Source organism: Pseudophryne corroboree, chromosome 2 (genome assembly GCF_028390025.1).
Source record: "Pseudophryne corroboree isolate aPseCor3 chromosome 2, aPseCor3.hap2, whole genome shotgun sequence".
Classification (NCBI taxonomy): domain Eukaryota; kingdom Metazoa; phylum Chordata; class Amphibia; order Anura; family Myobatrachidae; genus Pseudophryne; species Pseudophryne corroboree.
The window spans coordinates 944,943,722-944,957,114 of record NC_086445.1 but is presented as its reverse complement, the minus strand read 5'-3'; the positions used below and the strand labels follow the sequence as shown (position 1 = coordinate 944,957,114).

Here is a 13,393-nt window from a genome sequence, read left to right as displayed (position 1 = left end):
GTGGCAAGGAATGGCTGAGGCCCTGGCCTATGTTCATGGCTAGTGGTTCAGCTTCACATGAGGATGGAAGCACTCATCCTCTCGCTAGAAAAAAGAAAAGACTTGCGGCAAAAGCACAGCAAAGAACTGTGCGTTCTTCGAAATCACAAATCCCAAAGGAGAGTCCAATTGTGTCGGTTGCGATGCCTGACCTTCCCAACACTGGACGGGAAGAGCTTGCGCCTTCCACCATTTGCACGCCCCCTGCAAGTGTTGAAAGGAGCACCCGCAGTCCAGTTCCTGATAGTGAAATTGAAGATGTCAGTGTTGAAGTACACCAGGATGAGGATATGGGTGTTGCTGGCGCTGGGGAGGAAATTGACAAGGAGGATTCTGATGGTGAGGTGGTTTGTTTAAGTCAGGCACCCGGGGAGACACTTGTTGTCCGTGGGAGGAATATGGCCATTGACATGCCTGGTGAAAATACCAAAAAAATCAGCTCTTCAGTGTGGAAGTATTTCAACAGAAATGCGGACAACAGGTGTCAAGCCGTGTGTTGCCTTTGTCAAGCTGTAATAAGTAGGGGTAAGGACGTTAACCACCTCGGAACATCCTCCCTTATACGTCACCTGCAGCGCATTCATAATAAGTCAGTGACAAGTTCAAAAACTTTGGGCGACAGCGGAAGCAGTCCACTGACCAGTAAATCCCTTCCTCTTGTAACCAAGCTCGCGCAAACCACACCACCAACTCCCTCAGTGTCAATTTCCTCCTTACCCAGGAAAGCCAATAGTCCTGCAGGGCATGTCACTGGCAAGTCTGACGAGTCCTCTCCTGCCTGGGATTCCTCCGATGCATCCTTGAGTGTTACGCCTACTGCTGCTGGCGCTGCTGTTGTTGCTGCTGGGAGTCGATCGTCATCCCAGAGGGGAAGTCGGAAGACCACTTGTACTACTTCCAGTAAGCAATTGACTGTCCAACAGTCCTTTGCGAGGAAGATGAAATATCACAGCAGTCATACTGTTGCAAAGCGGATAACTGAGGCCTTGACAACTATGTTGGTGTTAGACGTGCGTCCGGTATCCGCCGTTAGTTCACAGGGAACTAGACAATTTCTTGAGGTAGTGTGCCCCCGTTACCAAATACCATCTAGGTTCCACTTCTCTAGGCAGGCGATACCGAGAATGTACACGGACGTCAGAAAAAGACTCACCAGTGTCCTAAAAAATGCAGTTGTACCCAATGTCCACTTAACCACGGACATGTGGACAAGTGGAGCAGGGCAGACTCAGGACTACATGACTGTGACAGCCCACTGGGTAGATGTATTGCCTCCCGCTGCAAGAACAGCAGCGGCGGCACCAGTAGCAGCATCTCGCAAACGCCAACTCATTCCTAGGCAGGCTACGCTTTGTATCACCGCTTTCCAGAATACGCACACAGCTGAAAACCTCTTACGGCAACTGAGGAAGATCATCGCAGAATGGCTTACCCCAATTGGACTCTCCTGGGGATTTGTGGCATCGGACAACGCCAGCAATATTGTGCGTGCATTACATCTGGGCAAATTCCGGCACGTCCCATGTTTTGCACATACCTTGAATTTGGTGGTGCAGAATTATTTAAAAAACGACAGGGGCGTGTAAGAGATGCTGTCGGTGGCCAGACGAATTGCGGGCCACTTTCGGCGTACAGGCACCGCGTACAGAAGACTGGAGCACCACCAAAAAAACCTGAACCTGCCCTGCCATCATCTGAAGCAAGAGGTGGTAACGAGGTGGAATTCAACCCTCTATATGCTTCAGAGGATGGAGGAGCAGCAAAAGGCCATTCAAGCCTATACATCTGGCCACGATATAGGCAAAGTAGGTGGAATGCACCTGTCTCAAGCGCAGTGGAGAATGATTTCAACGTTGTGCAAGGTTCTGCTGCCCTTTGAACTTGCCACACGTGAAGTCAGTTCAGACACTGCCAGCCTGAGTCAGGTCATTCCCCTCATCAGGCTTTTGCAGAAGAAGCTGGAGGCATTGAAGGAGGAGCTAAAACAGAGCGATTCCGCTAGGCATGTGGGACTTGTGGATGGAGCCCTTCATTCGCTTAACCAGGATTCACGTGTGGTCAATCTGTTGAAATCAGAGCACTACATTTTGGCCACCGTGCTCGATCCTAGATTTAAAACCTACGTTGGATCTCTCTTTCCGGCAGACACAAGTCTACAGGGGTTCAAAGAACTGCTGGTGAGAAAATTGTCAAGTCAAGCGGAACGCGACCTGTCAACATCTCCTCCTTCACATTCTCCCGCAACTGGGGGTGCGAGGAAAAGGCTACGAATTCCGAGCCCACCCGCTGGCGGTGATGCAGGGCAGTCTGGAGCGACTGCTGATGCTGACATCTGGTCCGGACTGAAGGACCTGCCAACGATTACTGACATGTCGTCTACTGTCACTGCATATGATTCTCTCACCATTGAAAGAATGGTGGAGGATTATATGAGTGACCGCATCCAAGTAGGCACGTCAGACAGTCCGTACGTATACTGGCAGGGAAAAGATGCAATTTGGAGGCCCTTGCACAAACTGGCTTTATTCTACCTAAGTTGCCCTCCCTCCAGTGTGTACTCCGAAAGAGTGTTTAGTGCCGCCGCTCACCTTGTCAGCAATCGGCGTACGAGGTTACTTCCAGAAAATGTGGAGAAGATGATGTTCATTAAAATGAATTATAATCAATTCCTCCATGGAGACATTCACCAGCAGCAATTGCCTCCAGAAAGTACACAGGGACCTGAGATGGTGGATTCCAGTGGGGACGAATTAATAATCTGTGAGGAGGGGGATGTACACAGTGAAAGGGGTGATGAATCGGACGATGATGATGAGGTGGACATCTTGCCTCTGTAGAGCCAGTTTGTGCAAGGAGAGATTGATTGCTTCTTTTTTGGTGGGGGCCCAAACCAACCAGTCATTTCAGTCACAGTCGTGTGGCAGACCCTGTCGCTGAAATGATGGGTTGGTTAAAGTGTGCATGTCCTGTTTATACAACATAAGGGTGGGTGGGAGGGCCCAAGGACAATTCCATCTTGCACCTCTTTATTCTTTCATTTTTCTTTGCGTCATGTGCTGTTTGGGGAGTATTTTTTGGAAGGGCCATCCTGCGTGACACTGCAGTGCCACTCCTAGATGGGCCAGGTGTTTGTGTCGGCCACTAGGGTCGCTTAGCTTACTCACACAGCTACCTCATTGCGCCTCTTTTTTTTCTTCTTTGCGTCATGTGCTGTTTGGGGAGTATTTTTTGGAAGGGCCATCCTGCGTGACACTGCAGTGCCACTCCTAGATGGGCCAGGTGTTTGTGTCGGCCACTAGGGTCGCTTAGCTTACTCACACAGCTACCTCATTGCGCCTCTTTTTTTTCTTCTTTGCGTCATGTGCTGTTTGGGGAGTATTTTTTGGAAGGGCCATCCTGCGTGACACTGCAGTGCCACTCCTAGATGGGCCAGGTGTTTGTGTCGGCCACTAGGGTCGCTTAGCTTACTCACACAGCTACCTCATTGCGCCTCTTTTTTTTCTTCTTTGCGTCATATGCTGTTTGGGGAGTATTTTTTGGAAGGGCCATCCTGCGTGACACTGCAGTGCCACTCCTAGGGCCAGGTGTTTGTGTCGGCCACTAGGGTCGCTTAGCTTACTAACACAGCTACCTCATTGCACCTCTTTTTTTTCTTCTTTGCGTCATGTGCTGTTTGGGGAGTATTTTTTGGAAGGGCCATCCTGCGTGACACTGCAGTGCCACTCCTAGATGGGCCAGGTGTTTGTGTCGGCCACTAGGGTCGCTTAGCTTACTCACACAGCTACCTCATTGCGCCTCTTTTTTTTCTTCTTTGCGTCATGTGCTGTTTGGGGAGTATTTTTTGGAAGGGCCATCCTGCCTGACACTGCAGTGCCACTCCTAGATGGGCCAGGTGTTTGTGTCGGCCACTAGGGTCGCATAGCTTACTCAAACAGCTACCTCATTGCGCCTCTTTTTTTTCTTCTTTGCGTCATGTGCTGTTTGGGGAGTATTTTTTGGAAGGGCCATCCTGCCTGACACTGCAGTGCCACTCCTAGATGGGCCAGGTGTTTGTGTCGGCCACTATGGTCGCTTAGCTTACTCACACAGCTACCTCATTGCGCCTCTTTTTTTTCTTCTTTGCGTCATGTGCTGTTTGGGGAGTGTTTTTTGGAAGGGCCATCCTGCGTGACACTGCAGTGCCACTCCTAGATGGGCTAGGTGTTTTTGTCGGCCACTAGGGTCGCTTAGCTTACTCACACAGCTACCTCATTGCGCCTCTTTTTTTTCTTCTTTGCGTCATGTGCTGTTTGGGGAGTATTTTTTGGAAGGGCCATCCTGCCTGACACTGCAGTGCCACTCCTAGATGGGCCAGGTGTTTGTGTCGGCCACTAGGGTCGCTTAGCTTACTCACACAGCTACCTCATTGCGCTTCTTTTTTTTCTTCTTTGCGTCATGTGCTGTTTGGGGAGTATTTTTTGGAAGGGCCATCCTGCCTGACACTGCAGTGCCACTCCTAGATGGGCCAGGTGTTTGTGTCGGCCACTAGGGTCGCTTAGCTTAGCCATCCAGCGACCTCGGAGCAAATTTTAGGACTAAAATAATATTGTGAGGTGTGAGGTGTTCAAAATAGACTGAAAATGAGTGTAAATTATGGTTATTGACGTTAATAATACTATGGGATCAAAATGACCCCCAAATTCAATGATTTAAGCTGTTTTTTAGTTTTTTTTAAAAAAACACCCGAATCCAAAACACACCCGAATCCGACAAAAAAAATTCGGTGAGGTTTTGGCAAAACGCGTTCGAACCCAAAACATGGCGGCGGAACCGAACCCAAAACCAAAACACAAAACCCGAAAAATGTCCGGTGCACATCACTAATAAAAACACTGTATAGGGACAAGACTATGGGAGGGCTGGGGTTATCCAACTTGAGGCTGTATTATGTGGCCACGCAGTTGGCTTAAATAGGGGAATGGATTGCTGATTCAACAGGATCAGCACTACATGGCCTACTGGTTGAACAAATGGGGACTGTTTTTGAGCCATTAGGGTTCCTATTGTCAGGGACAATGGATAAGAGTTTACTTCAATTACTTTGTCAAGCACTATTGGTCTGGCAATTTGCGCATAAGTTGTTTGACTGGTAAGATACAGATGCAGAGTCGCAGCTGTGGTTTAATAAGGCCTATCCTTAAATGCTCAAAACATCATACAACAATATATGGTCATTGAGGGGGTTATGCACAGTGGGACAATTGTATGAAGAAGGCATCTTCAAAACGTTTCAACAACTGCAGAATGAATTCAATGCATCATGGAATGCATTCTTTAGGTACTTACAGATGCGTCACGCAGTGCATGCCCAATTTCAAGAAACACCAGTAATAGCGGCCTCTCCAATTAAAATTTTATTGGTCAAATTGAAACTTAAGGGCCGGATGTCTGCTGTGTATGCTGCCCTAAATGACAGATTGTGGCATGGGTTAATGGGACAGCTAAAAATAAAGTGGGAGAAGGATGTAGGCTGGATTACAGATGAACAATAGGATCAGATTTTGGGATCAACTAAAATAGCTACAGCGTCTGTGAGGTACCAACAGGTGCATTTCTATGTGTTACATAGGGTTTATTATACTCCATTGACCATGCAAGGGGCAGGTATACGGAATAACTCCCTGTGCCCTAGATGTCAAGTGGATAATGCAGGATTCTGGCATTTATTATGGGAATGCCCACTGGTATATTCATTTTGGGAGCTAGTTTGGAGGGATATTCAGTACACGGCTCCATCATTGCCAGGGATAAACCCACAAATATGTCTATATAGAATGGGTGTGGTGGAAAAACATTCTTATGGAATCTATAGTTCCATAATGAGCCTCTCCACATTGGCGAAAGTAATTATAGCGCACGGATGGTTCTCATGCAACCCACCAGAAATAGTTAAGTGGAGGGCACTGGTCAATGAAACAATCAGGCATGAGAGGTTTATGTTTGGATCCAGGAATGCTTTGGATACATTTAATGATAAATGGGGTAGATGGAGATACTAAAGGCTTGGAAAACCAGATGAGTAAAATATGGAGAAACAACTGCATGATGCGTTCCCTATGCTAGAAAGGAGCAGGAGGAGAGAGGGGGGGGGTTTCAATTTTATTTTTCTTCTTTTTTTCTTCTCTGTGTTGTTGGGGTAGTGCTAGTGTGTATGTAAAATACACTGAAATGTTTATAAGAAGCATATTGGTAATGATTAAGTAAAGAAAAGCTCAATGGAAAATAGCGGCACAGATCAGAAGAGAATATACAATAATGATCACTCCTTTTTTACAAAGTAAAGATTGTATTTTAATTTATAACAATGAGTAAAAGGGAGTGGGAAAGGTAAGAAGGGAAAAAGAAAGGGAGAAAAAGGTAAGGGGAAAGGTTGGTTAAGATGGGGGGAAGGACTATGCAAAATAAAGGTGAAAATAAGGATATATAAATTAATTATCGGAAAACCGACACGGAATCACAATATATGTAATATTTGGATGGTATAGAACATAGGTTCTCAAACTCTGTCCTCAGGACCCCACACAGTGCATGTTTTGCAGGTAACCCAGCAGGTGCACAGGTGTATTAATTACTCACTGACACATTTTAAAAGGTCCACAGGTGGAGCTAATTATTTCACTTGCGATTTTATGAGGAGACCTGGAAAACATGCACTGTGTGGGGTCTTGAGGACCGAGTTTGAGAACCTGTGGTATAGAATAATAAACAAGTTCACAAGAGAGCGTAAAACTGTCTAGAATAGGCATGTATGCAAAAGAGCAGAAAAACTGGGAATGTCACATTTGTACACTGGTAGGTAGGGGGAAAAGGTAGCAAGTCAATGGTAGATGGCCCTCATTCCGAGTTGTTCGCTCGCAAGGCGAATGTAGCAGAGTTACACACGCTAAGCCGCCGCCTACTGGGAGTGAATCTTAGCTTCTTAAAATTGCGACCGACGTACGCGCAATATTGCGATTACAAACGAGTTAGCAGTTTCTGAGTAGCTTCAGACTTACTCTGCCTGTGCGATCAGTTCAGTGCTTTTCGTTCCTGGCTGACGTCATAAACACACCCAGCGTTCGCCCAGGCACTCCCACCGTTTCTCCGGCCACTCCTGCGTTTTTTCCGGAAACGGTAGCGTTTCCAGCCACACGCCCCTAAAACGCCGTGCATCCGCCCAGTAACACCCATTTCCTGTCAATCACAATGCGAACGTCGGAGCGATGAAAATGCCGTGAGTAAACTTACTTTCTTCATAGTAAAGTTACTTGGCGCAGTCGCAGTGCGAACATTGCGCATGCGCACTAAGAGAATTCACACTGCGATGCGATGAAAAACTCCGAGCGAACAACTCGGAATGAGGGCCGATGTTAGATCAGATGCACTGTTACTCTCTTCTATTAGTACATATGGTAACTGATCTGTGCAAAGCAGCAAGCAACTAATAGTATGTAAAGGAATTGAGCATAAAAGAGGGGAACAATCTGCCAGGATGCTATGAAATGAAGCATATATTCAGTGTATTGTATGAATGAATAAGTGTAATTATAAGGGTATTCTTTTTCTATTTCTGTCTGACATTGTATGTATTGTAAATTGAAAATCAATAAATAAAAATCAATAAAAAAAAATCACGTTGACCCTTTCCTGTGTCAATCTTTTCAGTGTCAACCATTTTACCATGTCGACCTGTTGTGTGTCAACTATTTGGGGTTGACCTAGTGACTGTCAACCTTTTCCAGGTTGACCCTATGATCCATCACAGTATGGTGATCAGTTGTAAGTAGATAGCATCGCATTATGGGGATCAGTGGGAAAGTGCATATCATCACATTATGGGGATCAGTGGGTAAGTGCATAGCATATCAGTATGGGAATCAGTGAGTAAGTGGACAGCATCACAGGATGAGAATCAGTTGGCAAGTGGACAGCATCACATTATGGGTAGACTAGCAATGGGTAAATGGATCGCATCATGGAATGGGGATCAGTGGGAAAGTACAAAGCATCACATTATGGGGATCAGTGGGTAAGTGCATAGCATTACAGTATGGGAATCAGTGAGTACAGTAATGCCTGGCATTACAGTGTGGAAATCAGCAGATGGCAGTACAATGATAGATATTTTGTACAGTAGAATAAAGTAGCATTTGCCTCTTCCTGGTTTGTATGATTATTATCAGTTCTAGTTTCGTTTCTCTCTGCAAATACTAGAGGACCTGTGTCTGCTATCTTCTTATCTCCTGACTGTGTTCTGTTATCTGGGCCATCATGGGTCTCAGTGGCTTGGAGAGAGAGGGCTGCAGCCGAGTGCTGATGTTGCTGAACTCCGAAGATTTATTTTCCTTGGCTGGAACTGTCACAAAGCATACTATGAGTGTGTGCACCAGGGCAGGTGAGACCATGGGTACTTCTACACTCTACAGTAAACAGGATAATGATAACATACACTGAGATACAGATAGATAGATAGATACATTTTTCCAAATAAGCATATTATTAGCCACATATACTGTATCTGTCTTAGGGAAAGTTAAGGAAATACCTTCTCTGCCATAATTGTACTGTGTTGTGCCTCTTCCTACTTAGAGGACAATTCAATTCCGCAGGCTAACTGATCCCATGGGGCTATCCAATTAGCACCAAACTCAACCTGATGGTTTTTTTTTCTGGATCTTATCAGCGATTTTTTTTTTCTGGATCTCATCAGGCACTGGGAAAACAAAATCCCAGATAATTATTCTGTTTTTGGGAAGCCAGCAGCTAAAACACATACGTCCATAAACTCATCCCGGATTCTATGTGTTTTTTTGCCAAAAAAACATAATTTTTTGGGAGCAAAAAAATGGGCTCTAATTGAATTGCCCAAAACAAAAAATTGTGAAAAAAACCCAATTATTTTCCGGTCGAAAAATTATTGAAGCAAATTGAATTCCCCCTTTGTTGTTTTATGGGAGACCCTTTCCTCCAGCATTCCCACTATGCCTGATGTACATTTTTTCACACCTGTCACTGTTTTAAAGTCCACATGGCAAGGATTCCGGGGGTAATGTAATAGAGTGCGTTGTTAGTACAATGGCACGATTCCAGCGTGTTTCTGGTGAGTTTCAGTACGCCATACTGTATGTAATAGAATGTGACTACAGCCAAATTCACAATAATCTTGCTCTAACTGTTCTCGCCACAACACAAAACGTCCTCCAGATGTTTTATAATTTTAAACATAAAAAATGCCGGAAGTAAAAGCGAGTTGTAAACTTGCCAGATACTCACCAGAATTACTGAAAAGGGTGGGCCTGAGGGCAGTGAGATAGGTGTTAATGCAGGGTGACATTAAATTATGTTTTATTGTGTTTATTTGATTTCCAGAAGCCATTAATGTAATTCTTCAGAACAGTCAGAGCGCCACAGAGCTCTTGAATAGGAGAAAAGTTTATCGTGACACCATTTTTCAGTACCTAAGCAGTGAGGGTGTCTTTTTGCAGGCAAAAAGCACAAAGACTGATGTTATGCTGAAAGCCATTGCGCACTGGAAAGAAAAGGTAAGTAGGAACAATCTCATTTGTGTACATGTGTATTTGTAGACTTATAATAACACAGTACAGCTGAGTACACACTAGACGATACGCTCCATGGTGGTAATTCCGAGTTGATCGTAGCCAGCAACTTTTTGCTGCTGGTGCGATCAACTAATCCACGCCTATGGAGGAGTGTATTTTAGCATAGCAGGGCTGCGAACACTTGTGCAGCCCTGCTTAGCTAAAATATGTATGTGTAAAAGAAGAGTAGCCCTATACCTACTTACCCTGTGCGACGATCTCAGCGATGTAGGTCCCGATTTTGACATCAGACATCCGCCCTCTGTTCTCCTGGACACGCCTGCGTTTTCCTTGCCACTCCCTGAAAACGGCTGGCAACGGACAGGTGATGCCCCGGAATGCCTTCCTTCTGTCAATCTTCTTGCGTTCGCCGCTGCGACCGCTTTCTTCATTGCTAGCATCGTTGCCCAGTGATGCCTGTGCGCATTGCGCACGCCGCGCATGCCGGACCCGTTCACACCGCAGTGAAGAACAGCTGCGTATGAACGGGTCGGAATGACCCCCTATAAGCGATATTGGGGGTCATTCCGAGTCGATCGCTCGCTAGCTAATTTTAGCAGCCATGCAAATGCTATGCTGCCGCCCACTGGGGAGTGTATTTTAGCTTAGCAGAAGTGCGAACGCATGTGCAGCCGAGCTCTGCAAAATCAGTTTGTGCAGTTTCAGAGTAGCTCTGAACCTACTCAGCGCTTGCGATCACTTCAGCCTATTATACCCCTTTTACACTCGCAGGAAAGTTCATTCCCGGGAATGTGTCCCGGTATATTTGCCGGGACACATTCCCGGGAATGACCCTTTCACATTAGCGGGCTGACCCGGCATATTGCCGGCTCAGTGACGTCACCGCTGAGCCTCCCAGAGGCGGTGCTTGGAGATAATCTTCTCCAAGCACCGCCTCCTCCTATGAAGAGAACGGGTGCCGGGTCGCCTTGACCCGGTATACCCGTTTACACTGCCAGCTTCCCGGGACGGTCCCGGGTTCAACCCTGGTCGAGACCTGGGATGAAATCCGGGATGCTCGTCCCGGGAAATGGTCCCTGTACGCATTCACACTGAGAAAAATCCCGGGATGATGTGCGTTCACGTGCAATATTCCGGGATTTTTCTGCGAGTGTAAAAGGGGTATTACTGTCAGGATTTGACATCATACACCCGTCTAGCGAACTCCCAGCCAAGCCTGCGTTTTTTCAGACATGCCTGCGTTTTTCCAAACACTCCCTGAAAATGGTCAGTTGACACCCAGTAACGCCCCCTTCCTGTCAATCTTCTTGCGGCCGCCAGTGCGAAGGAAAACTTCGCTAGAACCTGAGCACAAACACAAAGAGCATACGCATGCGCAGAAATGCAGTTTTTTCACCTGCCCGCTGCGCAGCGAAAATTGGCAGTGAGTGATCAACTCGGAATGACCCCCATTGTCAGTGTTTCCCCTTGAACTCCCGGCCAAACAAGGTAGTACGTACACACTGAACGATATTGCTAACTATATTGTTCATTGACGTCATCCTACCTCCGTGCTGTACATGCATCGTCAATGACATAGTCAAAATTGACCTGCATGTACAGACGACAGAGAACCTCGTTATAACGACCTGCGGGAGCGGGCATTATTAACGAGATTGTGCAAACATACTGGGCAATATTACAAAATTATATCACTCAAAAGGGTGAAAATTAATTATATTGTTTCAAATATCGCGTAGTGTACCCATCTTAAATCTGTAGCCGTATATCTGAGTGAGTGTAATGCTTAGGCATTAGGTGGATAAAGACAGTTTATAGATGTAACTACAGTAAGTAGCTAAACTTGTTGCATCTAAAGCAGCATCGAATTATGAGAAATAGTAATGTTGGGCTGCTGGCACGGTGGTGAGGGCGGCACTTCATATTGAGACCATAGAAAGATGGTTAGAAGACAAAATTGAGATTTAATAAGAATAGCACACACTGGAATAAGGAAACATTTGTACATGGGTGTGAAGAGAGGTTATGAGAAAGAACTTATATGTATATTGTAAATGTTAATAAAGTGGTCTAAAAATGCATATAAGAAATAGTTCCATTTTATTACTAAAATGAACAATACAGTAGGTACAAAAAAATCTATAAACAACTCTATAAAAATAATATAGAAAAAAGGTGCAATGTTGTTATCCATTCCTTAATCCATGGAGGTACATTGTATTAAGTTGGAATTTCCTGAATATATACCATTTGGGATAGCAATACATCAATTCTTCCAATGTTTACTGAACTGTGTGGTTTTCTAATTAATGTTTCATGTTTCTTTCATGCTCTTAAATTCTAAATGTTTATACTGTTTATGTTTTACCTGTATATTTGAGTCTGCAAAAGCATTCTAGCACTTATATGGCATAAGTTGTTTTGCAATGAATATAACTATTAAACCTAATTTTATGAAATGTTGTCATCTCATTCATAGAATATTTGCATATATTACATTGTCCTCATTTGTAAGACATTGTGATCTTATGCCTATCTTGTCTTTCCTGTCTCTATCCTCTTTCTAAAACATATTGGGAACAAGGATACATTTAAAGTTTCTAGCCTTCTTAAATTTTACATCATGCTGGGTGTATATCCTTCAGGATAGTAACATTTTTTAGAATGCTGTAATGTTTGTATACCTGTTTAATAAGTAAGTGTTACAAGCCACCTCTGGTGGGTCTGTGTAATTGCAGCCTGACTCCTATGTCTTCTGTGTGCAGTCCAGCTGCTACATAATTAGGCCATTAGCACTAGGGCTTGTGTGTTAGGCTGCTCACCTGCAGTGACTCTCCTCATTAAGGGGGCTTGTCATTTTTGGCTGTCCTGATTGGATATTGCATCTTTTATTAGCCAGCCTGCCTAGGACCTAGCTGCTGGTTATATTCAGTCCTTATCTGATCTACTCAGTCTCTCCTGATAAACCCTGATGAACCCTGAACAGTTTGTTTAATTCTGTCATACTCTGAGCCTGCTGTTTCCCTGCAAGTGCCTGATCCTAGGTGCTCCAGTCTACACTGTCTATGTTAAGAGCTTCTGTTTATGTACCTGATACTGTGCACAATCCAGTTTACTCCAGCCTGTATTTGCTCAACTGGAGCTTCTGTTTGTATCCTGTGTTATTATTACCCATGTCCTGTCAGTCTGGTCCCACAGTATGTCTTTCTGTGTCACTTGTAGCATCTATTTCACCATGTTATACATGTACCATCGGTGTCGCTATTAACGGTCACTTCAGTATTCCAGCCCTGCTTGTTTGTACATCTGTAGCCGGAGCCACTCCGTGGTCTGGTCCTGTATTTCTGTCTGTCTGTGCTGGCGCTGCTCAGCAGTCGGGTCCAGCAAGTCCATTTGTGTGGTCCTGTATTTCTGTCTGCCTGTATTATATTTAGACGCTACCAGGGACTGCACCGGTATCACCTCAGCCATTGCAGTTCAGTACCCAGTGCTTGGTTTAACATCTCCAGTACTGTGGCACTAGTGAGTACCATCTGCTGCAGTGATCCCGTGCCAATTGCACACGGTAGTGTGCTGAAGTTATTGTTTGTCCCGTGTGTCTGGTCCTTCCTTTTGTGTCTCAGTCTGACTCCAGTTCCGTACTTGCCTTGCCCAGCCTTCCCCAGCAGCATTGTCTGTCATAAAAACCTGGGGGCATCTGAGTACTGGGCGGACCTAATCCTCCCAGGAAAGGCAGCTGCTATAGGTGAAGTCTTTGGCTGCAGGAGGCTAAAGGA

The 13,393-nt window shown here is 45.3% G+C and overlaps 1 protein-coding gene across 1 annotated transcript in view; it reads left to right on the top strand.

The window, feature by feature from the left end:
- Positions 1 to 8,298: 8,298 nt before the first annotated feature.
- Positions 8,299 to 13,393, top strand: part of LOC135026570 (uncharacterized protein C3orf38 homolog) — a 104,882-nt gene continuing 99,787 nt past the window's right edge. Inside the window, exons 1-2 of the mRNA XM_063953635.1 lie at positions 8,299 to 8,452; positions 9,427 to 9,599. Of these exons, the coding sequence (XP_063809705.1) occupies positions 8,329 to 8,452; positions 9,427 to 9,599 (297 nt within the window). The 5' untranslated portion in view covers positions 8,299 to 8,328. The remainder of the gene's footprint in view (positions 8,453 to 9,426; positions 9,600 to 13,393) is intronic.